Source organism: Cylas formicarius, unplaced genomic scaffold (assembly GCF_029955315.1).
Source record: "Cylas formicarius isolate icCylForm1 unplaced genomic scaffold, icCylForm1.1 PGA_scaffold_6__28_contigs__length_40554024, whole genome shotgun sequence".
NCBI classification, from domain to species: Eukaryota; Metazoa; Arthropoda; class Insecta; order Coleoptera; family Brentidae; genus Cylas; species Cylas formicarius.
The window spans coordinates 4,125,251-4,145,058 of NW_026844347.1; the positions used below are offsets into that span (position 1 = coordinate 4,125,251).

General features: G+C 30.1%; 2 protein-coding genes across 11 annotated transcripts in view; one reads left to right on the forward strand and one right to left on the reverse strand.

Moving 5' to 3' along the window:
* Nucleotides 1–8,015, forward strand: part of LOC132703803 (cAMP-specific 3',5'-cyclic phosphodiesterase) — a 205,436-nt gene extending 197,421 nt beyond the window's left edge. For 7 of the 10 annotated variants that reach the window (XM_060673284.1, XM_060673285.1, XM_060673286.1 and 4 more), the window contains 5 exons: nucleotides 1,667–1,760; nucleotides 2,100–2,303; nucleotides 4,710–5,421; nucleotides 5,795–6,098; nucleotides 7,165–8,003. In XM_060673284.1, coding sequence (XP_060529267.1) covers nucleotides 1,667–1,760; nucleotides 2,100–2,303; nucleotides 4,710–5,421; nucleotides 5,795–6,098; nucleotides 7,165–7,218 — 1,368 coding nt within the window. In that variant the 3' untranslated portion in view covers nucleotides 7,219–8,003. Of the gene's footprint in view, nucleotides 1–1,666; nucleotides 1,761–2,099; nucleotides 2,304–4,709; nucleotides 5,422–5,794; nucleotides 6,099–7,164 lie in introns of all 10 variants that reach the window. The other 3 variants (XM_060673279.1, XM_060673281.1, XM_060673280.1) reach the window with 2 other exon arrangements.
* Nucleotides 8,016–8,374: 359 nt separating this feature from the next.
* On the reverse strand, nucleotides 8,375–18,247 carry LOC132703805 (uncharacterized). The gene is given in 14 exon segments (XM_060673290.1): nucleotides 8,375–9,513; nucleotides 10,095–10,193; nucleotides 10,323–10,472; nucleotides 10,946–11,100; nucleotides 12,470–12,504; nucleotides 12,506–12,707; nucleotides 12,778–12,994; nucleotides 13,094–13,303; nucleotides 14,300–14,602; nucleotides 14,916–15,164; nucleotides 16,489–16,692; nucleotides 16,749–17,030; nucleotides 17,672–17,923; nucleotides 18,084–18,247. Coding segments are annotated over 14 exon segments (2,577 nt in total). The 5' UTR covers nucleotides 18,124–18,247; the 3' UTR covers nucleotides 8,375–9,334.
* Between the last annotated feature and the right edge of the window lie 1,561 nt (nucleotides 18,248–19,808).

The window sequence follows — 19,808 nt, forward strand, 5'->3', positions numbered from 1 at the left end:
AATAACGATAAAAATAATAATTTGAATAAATGACATTTTATTCTGGTGGATCTCACTATAGACTCACTATAGACATTATGGGAAGAAAATCAGATTTACCTCTTTTTTTTTATTGACTTATTAACTAGATGAGGTATTTTTTGCTTTTCAAATGCAGATTCTACATATTTTTTTGTTTTGTTTTAACATATATCAATGGCAATGTTATGCGGGGTATCCCAAAAATTGGCGTTTTTTTAAATTAAAAAGTTTTTTAAAAGTTTTTGAAACAATTAGAATAAATCACCTACCATATTACTAAAAGATGCCATCAAAAATATTTCACTCTCACTTGCTTAACAAATAACTAATAAATAATAGCCAGATCATAAAATATTGTTTTTCTACTCCCGTCTGTAAAATACCTCATTACACACAGATCTAGCGTGCGGAAAGCGTCACTTTACCACGTCAGTTTCGTTTCCCACGAATCCGAGCCACTTCGGACATTTCCGGGATTTTACCGCACAGATTTGGGAGCAATCGGATATTTTCGGATATATTTCCCACGCTTTAAATTTTAACGTTTGTCAATTCTGAATGTATTTTTGTTGTTTTGTGAAAATGTACCCAAAAACTAACGGTCGTAGAAAAAGTATAGTATGCAACACGTTCGGTAAACTTTTTAGCTCACTCGTTTATTAAAAACTCGCTCCGCTCGTGTCAAATAAACTTGTGAGTCAAATGCCGTTTACCGCGCTTGTTGCATAATATACTATTCTAATCTTTTCTGTAAAATAAGTAATTATACACCGATCTAATGTGCGGAAAGTGTCATTTTACCAGGTCAGTTTCGTTTCCCAAGATATCACTGCTCGGCTTGAATTTTGACGTTTGTCAATTCTGACGAATATGTTAGTGAATGTATTCGTGTTGTTTTGTAAAAATGTGCCCAAAAACTAACGGTCGCAGAAAAAGTATAGTATGCAACACGTTTGGTAAACTTCGTAAGTCGCTCGTTTATTAAACACTCGCTCCGCTGCGTTCCGGTCGTGCCGAATAAATGACTCAAATGCTGTTTACTATACTTCTTGCATAATGTACTATTGTTTAAACTTCTTCTAGTACCTGTTTGACATTAATATCCGCCATCCGATTATTTCTAAACCCGTAGGTAATACCCCAAAAATGTTCGAATTGGCTGGCAGTCATAGGTAACCAAATTGCAGTTGTAAAATTATACTTTTCGTACGCTCGCTAGGTGTATAATTGGGTATTTTAGAGAAGGGGACAGAAAAACAATATCACTTGGTATTTCTTGAAAAACTAAACTTACCCTTTTAGCCATTTAGTAATAGTATATTATGCAACAAGTATGGTAAACGACATTTGAGTCACGAGTGTATAATAAACGAGTGACTTAAGAAGTTTACCAAACGTGTTGCATCCTATACTTTTTCTATGACCATTCGATTTTGGGTATATTTTTGTAAAACAATACGAATACATTCACTGATATGACCATCAGTATTGAAAAACATCAAAATTCAAGCCTTGTTGTTATATCTCCGAAAACATCCGATTTATTTATTACATTGTACGTTTCGGCCAAAAACATTAGACAATCTTCATAGACATATTGTATATAACAATAGTAATTTATTTATTTTTTGTTTTTTTATTGCAGTTCAAGCGTATGCTGAATAAAGAGCTTTCTCATTTTTCCGAATCCAGCAAATCCGGGAACCAAATTTCAGAATATATTTGTTCAACTTTTTTAGGTAAGAGTTTTAATTTTTTTTGTTTAGTTTAATATAATGTTCAACAGTTAAATTTTTGTTTCACATGTTTCACGCGATATTGCAAGCATGCTTTCCGTATAATGTTTGGTAAATTTAGTCCCCGATGGTGACCGTTAGATTCAGATTTCACCATGGACATAATTGTACATATTTTATCTCATCATTTTTGCCGCTGAAGGTTTCTATTAATTTGCAAACCGATATTTGTCTTTTTATGTGATGTAGAAATATAATCTTTGCTTGGCGTGTTATAAATATTGCACCCAAAATCTCGACTTATAGAAAAGAAAATAATTCAGTCTTATGGTATATTTTCAGACAAGCAACAAGAATTAGATATTCCTTCTTTCAATGTCGATGAGGGCGCTGAACCATCCAAAACAGTAGTCCATGAGCGCCCTCGAGGTCCTGCTACAATGTCACAAATTTCCGGTGTGAACAGAAAACTATGTCACACTAATTCATTCACTGGCGAAAAATTGCCGACTTATGGGGTTGAAACACTCTACGAGGAGGATTTAGGTGAGCTGTTCTGTTATATTTTCAGTGCGTGTACGAGTGTGTGTATTTTGGTACAACTCTAAATATAAACTCGATAATATTTTTTTTTATCAGTAATGAAAAACTTACTTTAGCAAAACACGCACAGTGTTTATTCTTCATGATATTCATATCGACCCCTTCACCATTGCAGAAAATGTATTTTATTAGTTTGTGTATGCAACCAACAAGAATTACACTTTATTTATATATCTTGTGGATTGATTTATCAACAACAGACGCAGGAGGAATCCAGAAGATTTGTAAATAGTATTGCAGAAGTTTCTTTTAAAAAAAATACACTGCCTTTATAACTATAATTTGAATATTTGTTGACGAGTTAATTTTAAGGAATTTCTTTTTCTTTCACGGCTCTGCTTATTCTGCCTACCATGCACTTACCTACAGATTATATGTATGTACTATGCTCTTTTTTACATTTACTGAAAAATTATGAAATGTCACTAAATCTTAAAAAAAGACAAATAAATAAGAATAACTACAGGTCTAGTGGTTTTTAAATTTTCAGAATAACTAAATTATCCTTCTTCGATATTTTAGGCTAGGAATAAGGTATCGAAATACGCTTTCATTTCATTTTTCATTTTGCAATTCTCTGTTATTATATAAAAATGCGCGTTATCTCTAAGAATTAGGACATATCACTGATAAAATGAGTTCACTAGAGCAATTTCTCCTTTTTCATTGCATCAACCCCACTACTTTATGTTAATAGAAATTTTAAAGAGCTTTTGGCGCTTAGTTTTAAACAGCACATTTTTTTGTACATTTACTAGGTGTATTTCAAAGAAAAATCAAAATTTATAATGTTGGTAACACCTCCTAGCGACTGAGAAATCTGAAAATATTTCCCACAGTGTTCATGTGCCAACTTTAGTTATAACATTTTTTTCATGTTTCTACGATAAAATGGTATATATTATAACAGATATATATTATAACAAAAACGACGAGAAGTCTTCATTTATTTATTTACTTTGAGTTAATAAGAAATGAATGAACCTTCCACATGTTTTTTATGTAGATGCCGAGGACCAAAATAAGATTTTACCCACTCCGTTTAAGAAAGTTTAAAAATAACACTGAAACGTCTCCTCTGCTTATAAATCAGTAAGAAGATTGGAAGTTTGCATGTACGTAATCGGGAAGCTTTAAATTTCCAATGGAGTTTGTATTCCCAAAATACAAATAATACGGTTAGAGAAATTTCATACATGTATAGGTATTAATTTTAATTAAGACTTTAATTAAACTTGCCTGCACATGGCTGTAATTGTAAACAGTTTCAATCTTCTAAATAGAATAAGCAAAACCTGCGAAAATCAATTTTTTCTTTTAATTTATTGACTTACTACCTTTTTCAATTTTTTTAAAATCCATCCACAAGTACATGAAAACAAGAAACAGTCGCGTGCAGAACGAATATATCTGTGTGCGCAAGGTGTCAGTTCGTTCAGATATTTTCGGTAGATGTTTGTTCTGATTTAAACGTAACATATCAGTGAATGTATTCGTAGTGTTTTGCAAAAATATATCCATAAAAATAATAATCGTAGAAAAAGTGTAGTATGCAAGATAACCTCCTTCAGTCACTCGTTTATTAAACACTCGCTCCAGTACGCTCCGCTCGTGTCGAATCAAACTCGTCACTAAAGGGGCTTTTATGAAATTAGTTATATAATCTGCTATTTTGATTCAACATTTAATGTGAAGTTTCAAAACCGACAAATGTCAAAATACCATCAATGTTTTAAATATCTACCGAAAACATAAGAACGCTTTGAACTCGTGACTAAATTACAAGGAAACCGGAAGTGCCTCGCAACAGTGTCTGACGGATCTGACGTGTTAAAGTGACATCGTAGACATACCTGATAGTTTATTATGCAACTAGTTTGATAAACGTCCTTTTGGTCACGAGTTTTATTTGACCCGAGCGGAGTGAGTGCTTAATAAGTGAGAAAGTATATTATGCAACTATTATACAACAAGTTTTAGGTACAATTTTGCAAAACAACTCAAATACATTTACTAAGTGACGTGTTTCATGTACGTCAGAATTGACAAACATCAAAATTCAAGACGAAAACATCCGATTGCTCCTTACTTTTATAATGGATCGCCCGTTACAATTTCTTTTCGTCCTCTAATTAGTGTTGTATTGCTAAATATTTTTGAACAAAAGTGGGTCATCGCTTTTTTCTAAAATGTGAAATCAAAAAGTTAAGGGGGAGGGGTGACATTTAAAATGAGGATCACCGTTACTATATTAAAACAACTGCAATAGTTAATCGCGTATAACTACAATAAATGTAATTAGCATATCGGTTTAGAAGAAATAAATAATAATGCACCAAACTTTTTCAGGAAAATGTTTAATGGAAATCGATCGCTGGGGAGTCGATATATTCCGTATCTTGGAATTTAGTAACGAACGACCATTGACCAGCGTGGCATATGCCGTATTCAATCAGCGAGAGCTTCTGAAAACTATGATGATCTCTCCGAAAACATTCATCACATATATTATGACGGTTGAAGACCATTATGTAAAAGAAAACCCTTTCCACAACTCTCTACATGCCGCTGATGTAACACAAAGTACCCACGTGCTTCTCAATACACCAGCTTTGGAGTCGGTGTTTACGCCGTTAGAAATAACTGCTGCCCTATTTGCTGCTTGTGTACACGATGTCGACCACCCTGGCCTTACTAATCAATTCCTAATCAACTCAAGTTCTGAACTTGCTCTAATGTATAATGATGAAAGCGTGCTTGAAAATCATCACCTGGCAGTGGCTTTCAAACTGTTGTCCAACGATGGCTGCGACATATTTCTTAATATGACAAAAAAACAAAGACAAACGCTGAGAAAAATGGTTATTGATATGGTATTAAGCACAGACATGTCTAAACACATGAGTTTGCTAGCAGATTTAAAGACAATGGTGGAAACCAAAAAGGTGGCGGGATCGGGTGTCTTGTTGCTGGACAACTACACTGATAGGATTCAAGTATTAGAAAATTTAGTACATTGTGCGGATCTTAGCAATCCGACCAAACCACTTCCTTTATATAGGTGGGTAAAGAAATTTTTGAAAGTCTGTTTCTGATACTTAGTGTTATTTTAATCCCGCTTGTAAACCCTAGCCCAAAATTATATAGAGGGCATTTCATTAGACCTTGTCTCATTGGTCTTTTGGAAATGCTATTATTTCCTCACTACTGTGTGATCAAGTTTGAATTTGTAGAAAGTGCGATTTTTTTTAAAAGGCAATTTATTTCTTGTCTCGAAGATGAAGAAATAAACAAAAAATAAAAAAACGGAACCGCTCTCCTTTTTAAGTTTGATAGAGTCCAACTTCAAAACAAAGCGTTTATTTCCTTCCATGCTATTTCATGCTTCCCCATCATGTAAAATTCAGTCTTGCTTAATAAATTTAATGTTTCAGACGTTGGGTTGCTCTACTCATGGAAGAGTTCTTTCGACAAGGAGATAAAGAACGCGAAGCTAATATGGATATAAGTCCAATGTGCGACCGACATTCCGCTACAATAGAAAAATCTCAAGTAGGTTTTATCGATTACATTGTTCATCCTTTATGGGAGACTTGGGCAGATCTAGTTCATCCCGACGCTCAAGATATTCTTGACACACTCGAGGAGAATCGAGATTGGTATCAAAGTGCTATACCTGCTAGTCCACCCCCTGATGATGAACCGGCAGATCATCAACGGCCCGGAATTCGATTTCAGGTATAAATGTGAGCACCATTAAATTTTGGTTCCATCTATCTATAAGATGTTCTAAAATGAGATATCAAAAAAATCAATTAAAAAAAATACCTCTTACGGGTGTCACCAAAAACTCCACAGGGTGTTGAATAGACAGAGGTGCCCTTTGTCAAAGACCTCTAGGATTTCAATATTGCTTCTTATACCTTCTAAGGGTTAAATATGTCACCATTCCAACTAATTACTAATTTTCGAATTTATTTTATTGTATAATACAAAAATATTAGAATTTAAAACTAGACGATAAAAAAAAAAGAAATAAAACACATATAAACATAAAAAGTTAACTCACATTATGAAACCTATTTAACACATGCAATTGTAAAATTTGACAAGTTCTTCAATTTTTTGAGTCTTTAATTGAATATTTATCCATTAATAACTAATTGCATGCAAAATTAAAACATAGTAAGAAACGTTGAAATTAATAGATTAATTTTATTTCATCAAAAAATAGAAAAACGTGGTACGGTGGCTGGAGCAAAACTAAGACACCTAAGACCTACAGTTCTGATAATTTGCTCTTTTACGCCATGACGATTTTTCAAAATATTTTTAATTATGGAACTGTTTCCTTTGGAAAAATAGTAGCACTTTTGATATTTTAAATTGGACACTGCATTTTCTTCTCCTGACAACTTTTGTCAACATTTAGGTGTAGGAACATACTAAATCAGTTAAAAGTGTTTTGAAGTGTTTTAATATTCGATAAAATACATGGTGGTTCCCTTCAAAAACTCACTTTTGGCCATTTGAAAATCAAGCCCATACTGCTACATTTTCATTGAAACTATTTGAATCGACAGGCCACAGACCACGTTAAGACTTGTCATACTTATAAAAAATTTAACTTTAAACTCCATAAATCATAACTGTATAACTAGAACCAAACTTTTATTAATATTGCCAAAAATCGTTGAATTCCATGTTTCAGAATCTTATTTTCAGTTTTCCATAGCTTAAGATTTTGTCTCGCTATATCAAAGGTGTTTACCTATTTTAAATTAATCCTCCCTATGATACACAGGTAACATTAGAAGAAGGTGACGCAGAATTGGAATCTGAATCGACTCCGATGTGACGGATGTTACCAAGTTTGTGTCGAAAGTTAAATGAAAAAGTGCAGCAATGGTGGCGCGTACGACCGTAAAAAGACGCTGGCGTCTACAATCAGCCGTATGGAGGCACACCAATTTTAACGAAAGCACGCTGGCGTGTTTTTGTATCATTTTCTCTCATCACTTGAGTAATTGGATTGTCTTGACTGGGGAAATAATATCATTTACCGAACTGTAATCTGAACTTCTTGTAGACTTGTGAACGTTGAACATAGTTAGAAGTATTATTAAATTCAATTTTGTTTACGAAATGTTTAAAAGTAAATTTATTGTCATCATAGTAATAGTAAACTTCATAATACCTATTACTAAATATTCCCCTTTTGTGTAGATATACTGATATTAATTTATTTTATTCTAAATCTGGTTGCAGTGCATCAATTAGAACAAACTAGAAGAGTGAAAACAGCAAATATTTCTAACTATTTTCAAGTAAGGATAATTTATTATCCTATAAGTACAGTCGGTAGGATCTATCTTTTTGTACTGTATTCTTCACTACTAAGCGTTAAACATGTTTTCCCCTTTTGTCAACTCCTTTGACATACATTGCCTTAAGTGCACAAAAGGATAATTACCGAGTCCATTCCCTTTTCTGATGTTTCGTTTGTAAATACCATAACAAAAAATACCAGTGTAATACTCACCTCACCATGTATACATAGTATTATGTGTTTTGTCAACTATGTTAAAAATTAAAGCTCTTCATTTTAGTAAGGTCTCTTATTCCCATAATCTTAAAAAACGAAACAAATATTTCAAAGCAGCTAACTTTCATTTTTCTTTCTAAGCACAATGTACACAAATAAAGGTCCTCTCAATTTGTATTAAATTTAAATAATATATAATAATAATATAAATATATAAATATGTTTTAAAAATACACAAACTTGTTTACTAAAACTAAACAAATTTAAGACATCATTTAAAAAATAAGAACAAGTTATAAATTAACCTAAAGACTGTTTTAATGTAAATATACTTTAGACGAGCTTTGATGAACATTATAAAATAAATTACAAAATATTAATTTATTATTTATTCACATGACAAAAATGAAAATGGTGTTCTTTATATTTAAATTGTTTAAGAAAATTAGGGACAAATGTAACAACCAAATAACAGCACTATTAGACAATTTATTTGAAAATGAATACAAAAATTAAGTAAGTACATATGTATATAACAAAATATAAAACCTATAAAAAAATCATGATTTTAAAAGTAACTTTAAATTTAAGTAATTTTAATAATAACCATAAAGTCACTTGCACAGTCTCTCGAAACATGGCTAATAATCAGTATGAAAAAGCAATTTCTTTAAATTATCTGTTATATTATACTGAAGATTGTATCAAATTCGTCATAATCCTCGAGAAAATATATTTATTAGTATAGACAAAATTATGGTACTAATACTGTTCCTCAAAATTACATAAAACTGCAACAATGGACTCATTTACTAAAATTTTTAAATCTTTTCACATCCACAAGACAAAGTACTAATAACAAAAATTTGATATTCCGTTCGCCTAATAAAACCATGTGAACAGTTCGTAATTTTAGAGGATGGACATTATTTAGAAATGCAACTTTGTCACCTAAAATTAAAGAAATTGTCAGTTTCATAGATCCGATTAAAAAAAAAAAAGCAAAGATATCAACTTGAAATAATAGAATGGTCATAATAAAATACTTAAGTAACTCTTTTTACACAACTCTATCATTATTTTCTTTTTTTTTGCACCATTTGGAATAAAAATTATTGGAAAATATTTTGTTGGATCTTTTAATCTTATATTATTATTATATTATATCTTTGACTTCACTTTACCCATTGCAACAAATAGTTATTCATCTAAATATTCTTATTTGACAATCAATTGATCAAAACATGCATAAGTACCCACATTTATAATTTTCCACAGCCCCCGCATGCCTATTATTTTTTTTGTACACAGTCAATAATGTCCGATAATGAAATAAAAAAATATTGAAAATGAACCACTATTACTGGAACTATTATTAACCAATTAATTGACCGGTAGAAAAGACAAAACGTATTCCTAAACTGACTGCCTAAATGTATTTAAAAATAATTAAACAAAAACACCAGATCTGAAATATTGAATTCACTGAAAATGCCACTGAACCAGAACTCCTTAGATAGCCTAAGCCAAAGTCAAACTGAATGACAGTATTTTCTGGATTGAACCATGGATTTGATCCATCATCAAAATACATAGGACAACGATCCCCTAAAACATTCCAATATTACATGTCACTTGTCATCCCAATAACAACTGGACATTGGAATTTATATGGGAGAAACTTTGCTGTATCATAATTTCAGAAAGATTTTTGCAAGATAATTCGGTTAGTTTTAGTGGTGTTGGTTATCATAGACCGTTCAAGTAGCCCTCACCAACTCCAGATCTAAAACATCTGAACTTCTTTTATAGGGAATTTCTTGTGTGAAAAGACATCTTTCGATTAGCAGGTTTTTTTATGCTTGTGCTTGGAAACGCTTTAGATATTGACAAAAATTTTCAGAAGTAATAGTGTTTCAAAATCTCTTCAAAATTCTTAATGCCATAACTACTAAACAAACATAAAATTCCTCCATGTTAATCCAATGTTCAGTCGTTATATATATATTACATTATTGCTGGCTACAATGAGACTATGTCCATAAAAAAGTTTTATAATGTGTTAATTCATAGTTCCCTTAACTGAATCTTCATTTAGTTGAATGAAATTGAAATTTTTATTAATTTTTTTATATATTTTTGTATTCATCAAACCGCTAATTTCTTTCAAAAATATTTTTAGGACTTACTTTCTCTCTCATATTCCTCCATTTGGAGGGCAACTGTAGCGCCCTCGGTATAATTTGTTGAATCCACATTTTGTTTCAAATCACAGTAAGGTCCAATAGCTATGAAACGCAATAAATATAGGACTTGCCATTAAGAGCTTAATGAGTTTGCAATTTTTGGTTTATTTCAGATTATTGCAAAACGAAACATAAAGAATTTTTTTGACTGAAAATAGATGAGTACCTTACCTTGCGACATTAATATTCGATTTAAGTCTGCCCTCTGATAAACCCAACATCTATATTTAGAGAAGGGATCCAGTTCGTCATATGTAATAAGATATGATTTTAAATTTTCTTTCCAAAACCCTATGCACTTCATTTTATAGTCAGGGTCGCCTAAAAAATGTTAAATGTTTGAAAATGTTCCTAAATACAGAAACTGATCATTTTAATTTTAAAGATGAAAAATGAACACAACAACAAACGGAATTTGAATTAAATGAAGAGAGTGTTCCTTATGATTTAAGAATGCAATTGCGCATGAAAAATTAATTATTATTTGCTTGATATATGATAGTGAAAAACAAAATGAAATCAGATTTTTAGCGTTACGATAACAGTTCAAATAAGAGTTTTTTTTACAGACAAAAAAGAAGAGCTCTCTAGTTCAAATAACTCTAAATAATCATTTCACCTCTATAAAATTGGTTACTTTTTGTATGTAAGAACGTGAGGCAAACGATTAAATTAAAATGTCAACATTTAAACATGTACACTAATTAATACTAAATTTCTTGCGGTACAAGCAATAATTGAAATATTTTTAATACAAGTTAATGCATTAAAATTTATTAAAAATATTTACTTACTATAAATATCGACAGGTTTGCCACGATGATCAACGGATAAGCAATAATTTTCATCAATAGCAATTTCTTTCTGTTCATCGCACACAGAAAAATCAGAAATATTTTGCTTGCAGTATATATTTGGTCTAGGGCTTTGAGTTACTCCACCAAGAATTCTAAAAACATTAAAATAAAAATAGAAAAATTTAATATACAAAAGTGGTAGACACACCACAAATTGCATTTCGACAACAAAAAAACCTGCAAATTAAGCAATGGCGGAACAGTTTGCAGATTTTGGAAATTAGAATATGTTAATATGGCTGACTCACACATGCACACGCACATTTTCGATTTTCCTTTTAGTAGATATTTATTTTTTTTTTTTTATAAACGTCAACGATGAAAAGCCACCCTTGTAATTAATCCTATTCAATTGATGTCAGTTAATATATGGCTGTCTCAAAAACAAGCGGAACACAAATACGGTAACAGGAAAAAAAACAGTGGATCAATCAAAATATGACCATTTTTTCTTACTCACTTTTCCTTAAATAATGGCATGTTTCAGGAACATTATGATGGAATCGGTTCTCCTAAAAAGCAAAGGATGGAGAAAATCTGCTATATATATATATATGTATATATATATATATATATATATATATATATATATATATATATATATATATATATATATATATATATATATATATATATATATATATATATATATATATATATATATATATATATATATATATATATATATATATATATATATATATATATATATATATATATATATATATATATTATATATATATATATATATATATATATATATATATATATATATATATATATATATATATATATATATATATATATATATATATATATATATATATATATATATATATATATATATATATATATATATATATATATATATATATATATATATATATATATATATATACACATATATATATATATATATATATATATATATATATATATATATATATATATATATATATATATATATATATATATATATATATATATATATACACATATATATATATATACACATATATATATATATATATATATATATATATACATATATATATATATATATATATATATATATATATATATATATATATATATATATATATATATATATATATATATATATACATATATATATATATACATATATATATATATATATATATATATATATATATATATATATATATACACTCTGAGAAATTGGGTATTGGCATTGGAAAAACAGAATTATATTTGGTTTCCTTCAAAGAGACGATTTATTTCTATCACATATGAACTACATTAAGATTAAATTTGAAATAATTGTTTTATTTACAACAGCCAAAATGTCTACGCTATAGCAAAGGTCGTATCAGTATATAAGTAAAACCTGAAAACATTTGTAACAACTGTGGCATAAAAATTTTCAGTTAATTTGATCCAGGAATTATCTCCCAAAAAATAAAAAGAAACATGACTCACCGAGTTTCAAAAGGCACATCTCCTTTCTGAATAAAAACTGAATTTCCCGGCAACTGGACACTTAATAGGTACAGGATTCTTTTTCAAAAACAAATCATACTTCCATTTAATCTTGTTCTTAAATTGGACCCACGAGCAAACAGTGCTAAAATCATCTTTGATCACAGCAATTCCTTTTCTGTAACGAATCACATTGTGGTGCTGAGGTACGAAATCAAAGCAGATATAGTCTTTTTGGCTAAAAAACAAAAAAATTTAGACAGGAAAAAGAAAAGGAAGTTTCCAAGAGCAAATAAAATGCCACATACCACCCATCCACAGTTAATCGAGCCATCATTACTCTTGTATCCCTTTGCTCTTTACAAACATATATTGTTCTACGAAAACGGCCTTCATCTGGATACCAAGTTTCAACAATATGAGTCTCATTTATAGCAACATCCGCATCAATATTGGCGGTATTAATCCACTCTCCAGTAAAATTTTGTGGTAGGCGACAACCCGGTTCCACAACTTCCGACTTAACTAAAATAACATATTTGGTGATTTACCGCAAAGGTTATAATAGAAAAGCGCATTTACTAGAAATTAAACCCACTAAATTTTAGCATAAATTGATCTTACCGGGTTTTACATGCAATCTTTCAGGGCTTTTTTCGACAGTTTTCAGAGTGTTGCATTCCGCGGTAATAGAAACACCAACATACAAGTCATCATCTCGATTTCTTAAAAAGCATCTATACTTTTCATCTTTACGCGATTCTTTCGTATTGGCAACAGCGAAGTAGTGGTTCTTACCGACAAACCAGTCACCCAGGCAACTGTACTCAACAACTAAAAATATAAATATAAATAGTATCGATCCCATTCACTGAGGTCAATTTTCGCAACCAGCCGCAAACGATGTAAAAGGAATAGCTTAATACACAAAACAAGCTTTGTAATAATAAGCACTAGCCCACAACCGCGTTGGTTTAATGTTGTTGTTTTTTTAGTTTTTTTTTAAATTTCAATATCTTTTTAAACCTCTATTACAGCATGCAATGAAATCGGAATGTATCTAATGTACTTTTTATTACCAAGGATGATAATATTTTGTTCCAATCAAATGTTGCTACTACAAATGAATGCCAAATCTTTAATTAGTTTAATTTAGTTAGACAATTATCATTGGTTACGAGTATTTCCAAAAGAAAGTATAAATTTCTATTTGAAAAACAGTTCCCAAAATGAAAGTCGTTTTTTAAATAATTATCAATATTTCCTTTTCTAATTTCGCCTTCCAAAATTTTAAAAAGAAATATTCGTTGATCACAACCAAAGGGCATATAAACAAATATTGTCCTTTGAAAGTCATGACGTCGACGACATCGCCTGGACAGGAAAATTTAGATCTGGCTGAGTTGTTTTGGTATTTTCTAACAAATAAGTATTCAACTGTGTTAAAAATAAGCACAAATAAAAAAATACTATTCGAAAATACTCTTGATAGTAAATTTCAAAAAATTTATCAAAAAAAAGGAAACAAAAAACAAAACTTTGGTCGGTAAATTCCAGAAAAAATGCATTCCTTGCATAAAATTTAGGCCATCAACCCAGAAACATTCAAATTATCCAGTGGTCAAATGCCGATTTTCGACACACACTGATTGTCCAAATAATATTTTCGCATTTTTTATTTAATAGACATTTTGCCCATATTTTCTCTCTTGGAAGATATAAGAGAACGACGAGGACGTCATTATTAGAGATTATATATATTAGAATTTTTTTATCAGATTTACAGAACCTTTTCCAAAAAAGTATTGAAAACTGATTTAAAACACTTACCGCCATCAAATGTCCCTGCCATTCCTTCACATTTTTTATATGTGATATTAAATTTTTGATTCGTAATCAAGAATTGTGATCCGGCAGTCTGGCATGACCGAATTTGAGCATCAGGGTTTTTGCACTCGCCAGTAAATTTGAACCGATTTTGGTATGCAAAATTCCATACACCTTCTAATGAAGATCGGCAATTTACAGGTACATAATTCTCGGAAAATAGCGTTATTAGCTGTTGATGAGGATCTAAAGTTTGGCAAACGCGTTCTACAGTAGCCTCCTGTTCAGGCAGTGTTACACAAGCTCCTACAACCGTAAAATTTTAAACCTTAATTTGTCTAAATTTCTTGAACTAAAATATTTTACAATAACTATTGTTACTGTAACATATGCAACAGTATACATATATATATATATATATATATATATATATATATATATATATATATATATATATATATATATATATATATATATATATATATATATATATATATATATATATATATATATATATATATATATATATATATATATATATATATATATATATATATATATATATATAAAGTAATACAAGTAATTGTAGAGTGTCATACTTCTAACAAGTAAAGCTTACCTTCCATTTTCTCTAAAACATTTACTGTTCTAACCATTAACTTCACACAACGAAAGCAATTTTTTAACTCATTATGGAAAACAATAGTATAATTTACATGTAGTCTATCGCGAATATCATGACAAGTCCCTCTATCAGACATTTTGGTAACATCTAATTCAGTTAGAGTATTTCTACCATTTTCCCAGGAAAACCACTGGCCACGTAGAATTACTGGAATTGAACAGTTAGCAGCACGACACCCTGAAACTGGTAGAAAAAACCATGTAGCTAAGAAAACCAGCAGTCAAATTATTTGTAATTTCCTAATCAAGTCAGCTAATTTTGTATACATTTTTTGGCAATGGTTAGAAAAAATATCAATATATTTCTTTAATCTCATGTCAAGTTAATATAGGACTTCACCTTTAATTGGAATGTGTAGATAATTATTGATTCATAAATTTTGTTGCATTAGTTATTAATCTGCTTTTTTCCATTCTAAATTAGAGAGTTAATGCTGACTGAATCTTTCGTAATCTTTCACGCCAATCTTCACTGTTGTTACTTTGATCATGTGGGATTTTATTTAGGTATTTTTAACTTTTTAAACAATTACATAGGAACATGCGAAGGGATAAATCACGCATGAAATCTGGTGTAGCTTCTCTGTGAAATCTTTGTTATCTGTGAAATATTTGTGAAATCATACCATGTTTTTTAAAATGTTTAGTTTTGAGCACTTTCCATTAGTTAAATCATCTTTAAATAACAACCAAATAAACCTAAAAAAAATCCAACATTTGACTAAATTACTATTTTTACATTATTTGTAGATTACATCTAACCTAAACATAAGTATTACAAAATTAAACATACTATATTGGTGATATATTTGATTTGGATTTTTTTTGGAGTAATGATATAGGGATCATAAATTATTCCAGGATATCATCCACTGTTCGTTAATTGAATTCATCAAACTCACTTGGTATTTTTAAGGTTATAAGATCTAAGGCAGATTAAAGTCACAGAAATATTTTCTCTGCTTTTTTTTCTATTTGCCTTTAATTGCAATTACTTTATACAGAGGAAATTAAGAATTATCGAAATTTCCAACTAAATGTCTTAAGCAGGTCCTTACTTAATTAAAGTTGAAGAAAAAGAAAAAAATTAGGAAATAGAATTTAAAAAAAAAAGAAAAATATTATTTTTATGCCCTGTGAAAATTTATTAAATTTATATTTACTAATTTAACATAGGTTTTAAGTGTGTTTTTTACATTATTTTTACTTGATACTTATTTAATAACTATTAAAACTAAAAATCGGTTATGACAGATCATTTAGAAATCTGTGAAATCTTTATAGAAACCATGAAATCTGAAACAGGTGAAATATTTGTGAAATCCGTGAAACATTGCTAAAAATCTGTGAAATCATATGGGTGTGCGAAATCTGGGTACCAATTTTAGATGATTAATTGAATCTTTTTTTTTACTTAAAATTTTGAATTACTATAGGTATTGTTGACACTGTAAAATACTGAAGCCACAGTTAAAATGGTGAATGGCCCATTCCCCCCAATAACTTACTTTGACTTGGGTACAGTGTTTCTGGAATATAATCTGATGTCCTTAAACTGGAACATTCAGCACTTTTTGATATGCTGATTTGTTGGTTATCATTTTTGAGAAAACACCTATACTGGTCCTCCCTACGCTCTTCATTTGGATTTATTACAGCAATAAAATGGTCCTGACCTATATACCAATCTCCTAAACATTTGTAGTTAACACCTAAAAATGGTTTAAAATTGGAGACTATAATATACTAGAAAATTGGCCATACCTACTTCTACCATAAGCTCCCTGTATCCAGTCGCACTTTCCATAAGTTATATTAAAAGAATCCTCAGGTTTCCCACAGGCATCAATTCGAGATATAGGATTGTTGCAGGTACCTTCAAATTTAAAATTATTTTGATAGCTAAAGCTCCAAACTCCTTCTAATGAAGATCTACAATTTGTTGGCAGATAAATGTCAGAAAATAATGTTGTAAGTTCTTGATGAGGATTCAAATCTTGACAAACTTGTCCAATTGAAGCTTCATGTTCGGCAATATTTAGACATGAACCTTAAAGAAACAAATTATATTAGAATTTATAAATCATAATTCTAACTGAATAGTAAATTATTAATGCAGGAATGTAGGAAACTACAAATTGTGTAAAATACAGCTGGTTTCTAGTAGGGCCGAGTCAAACGATAATTGAAATTATGAAACTAAAATAGATGTGATGTATGTAAATGATTCTAGACAGCCGTAAATGATGTAATAACTTGCAATTTGAATACAACTAACTAACCAAAAATTTTATGAATATTATATATTGACTAACATAGGCTTTTGTACATCCTACAATCTCATTTAAAAACATATTTGATGTTTTCTAAACACAATTATTCTACAAGATATAGAGAAAATATATTTATAAATATGGTATATTAATCCTATACATATATAAAAAAACCTTTAAAAATCTGGAATAAAATACCTGTCCAAATTAGAAATCTACAAGTACAAAAATTTAATTGAAAGATACATATTTCAAGTTGTCTCGAAATGACTTAATATAGACTAAAATATGAATGCAATATATATTTCTTTTTGTTTTTTTTTTTGCCTCCTTCATATGTGTATTTTTTGCTTGTATAAATGTTGATGTTCTAGACCTTTTGAGACTTGAAAGTGACTTTATAGCCTCATGGACTTACCTTCCATTTTTTCAATAACATTTTTTGAACGGACAAAAAATCGAATGCATTGAAAACAATTTTGATCGAAATTTCTAAAAACAATGGTATAATCTAGCCCAACATTATCTTTAATTTCATAGCAAAAGCCTTTGTCCTTCATACTTCGGTCATCTAATGCAATAAATGTATTTTCTTCATTCTCTCTAGCAAACCATTGTCCCCGAAGGGGTTCAGGAATTTCACAACTGATTAAACAACAGCACGGACATCCTAAAACAAAGTAAAGTTAAATTACCCTCCTACTACAAGTTACTTTTCTTTTTAGAAAGACTGTGCCTGTTTACATAACTTTTTCCCAACACTATAATTGCCTTTTTTGAGACAGTTCCAGTTGAGATTTTTCAAAATTGGAAATATGTAAAATACTTACCCAAACATACAAAAATAGCCAGAAGGTGCAAAACCAACATTTTTTGACTTCTATATTAGTTGACAATAATCCATACAATACTAATATTTATCACCTTTTTCATGAATTACAAATGGTTACAAACATAGATCTAATTATAAGGTCTATGGGTATACAAATAAATTACAAACAGGTTAACTTAAAACAATCCCCATACCACAGACCACTAAAATAGTTGATTATTTATGGAAAAAGATAATGATATGTAGAAAAAGTATCAAACAAGCCACGAAAATAGAGCTTAAAATTTCCTGTTATAACAAACAAAAATTTAGCATAAGATTTCGATTTGTATAACGAAATTTTATAATTGTACTACAAATTTCATGCTAACATTTCGACTCTACTTATACCGCTTAGTTCTCTGTTTTAATTCGACAGTTTACAGCCAAAATTTAATATACAAGCTTTTCCATGGACAGGCATCACAGAAAAATTATTTAGTACCCACATGAAATTCAAATGCCTTTCGATCTGAGTGGGCGAGGTGACGTCATTACACAGGACCCGCTCGTTTGATGCAGGCGAAAAGACAGATATGATCGTTTTTAGACCAAGTCGTTCCTGCTTTTTTCATCGCGCGATTATAAATATTGTTTACCGTTAAAAAATAAAATTATAAATTTAATACTATTTGAATAATGTAACTTTTTTTAATGAGTCGAGGATTCTAGAATATAATTTACAATTTGGCAAAAACGGGCTAATAAAATTGTTTTAATGGAAAAGTGAAACAAATATTTGTTCAAAAAAAAGATTAAGTAAGTTTATTCCATGTAGCTATGAGGTAACATAGGGGCGTACGGACGTTAGAAAGAATGATTTTTTGTGTATACCTTATTGGTTAAAAACAAGATGTTAATTGACCACGCATGCGCATATTCAATGACCCTTCTCAAGATATTTTCATCTTCGCTTCAAAATTTTCTATATTATCAGAATCAGATAGGGATTCGATCTAGCGTTTTATTTATATTGTGAAACATAATACATTTTTTTCTGCTCCCATCTCTAAAATTTCTTCCATTACTTGAGTCAAAGGTTTGGGAGCGATTGGCGAACTAGCTAACGTTTCGCTAATCATCCTGTTGGCTTCTTCAGAGCTTGACTGAAACAGTCTCGCATTTTACTCTGTACCTGTTTTTATATTGTTTGAGGGGACAGAGCTAAATGAGGGGCATAAACACCGTCTCGGATGACTGATTCTCAAATTGGTGCCAGTTAGAGAGAAATCTATAAGCAATCTAACAATCTTAACCGCGACTCAGGTCTCTACCTGTCACCAATTTGGGAATCAGTCATCTGAGACGGTGTTTATGCCCCTCATTTTGCTCCGCCCCCCTCAAACAATATAAGGTACAGAGAAAAATGCCAGCCAGTTCAGTCAAGCTCTGAAGAAGCCAACAGGATGATTGGCAAAACAAAAACCGACGCATTAGGAATCCATAAGTTTTATAAAAAATATTTATTTTAATTATTTGCAAAAGTTGCATCATAGTCGTAAGAAGGGTAATGGATAAAAGTTAAATTTTTCAATTTGACCTATAGGAGAAGTAACTTAAACTTTTAAAGTGTGTTTTCTGTAATATCAACCTAGTAATTACATTCTTTTGAAAAGTAAGCTTTATTCGAATAGTTTTTATTTAACATATTTTATTTAATTGCGATATGTCTAATTCTTTCAGA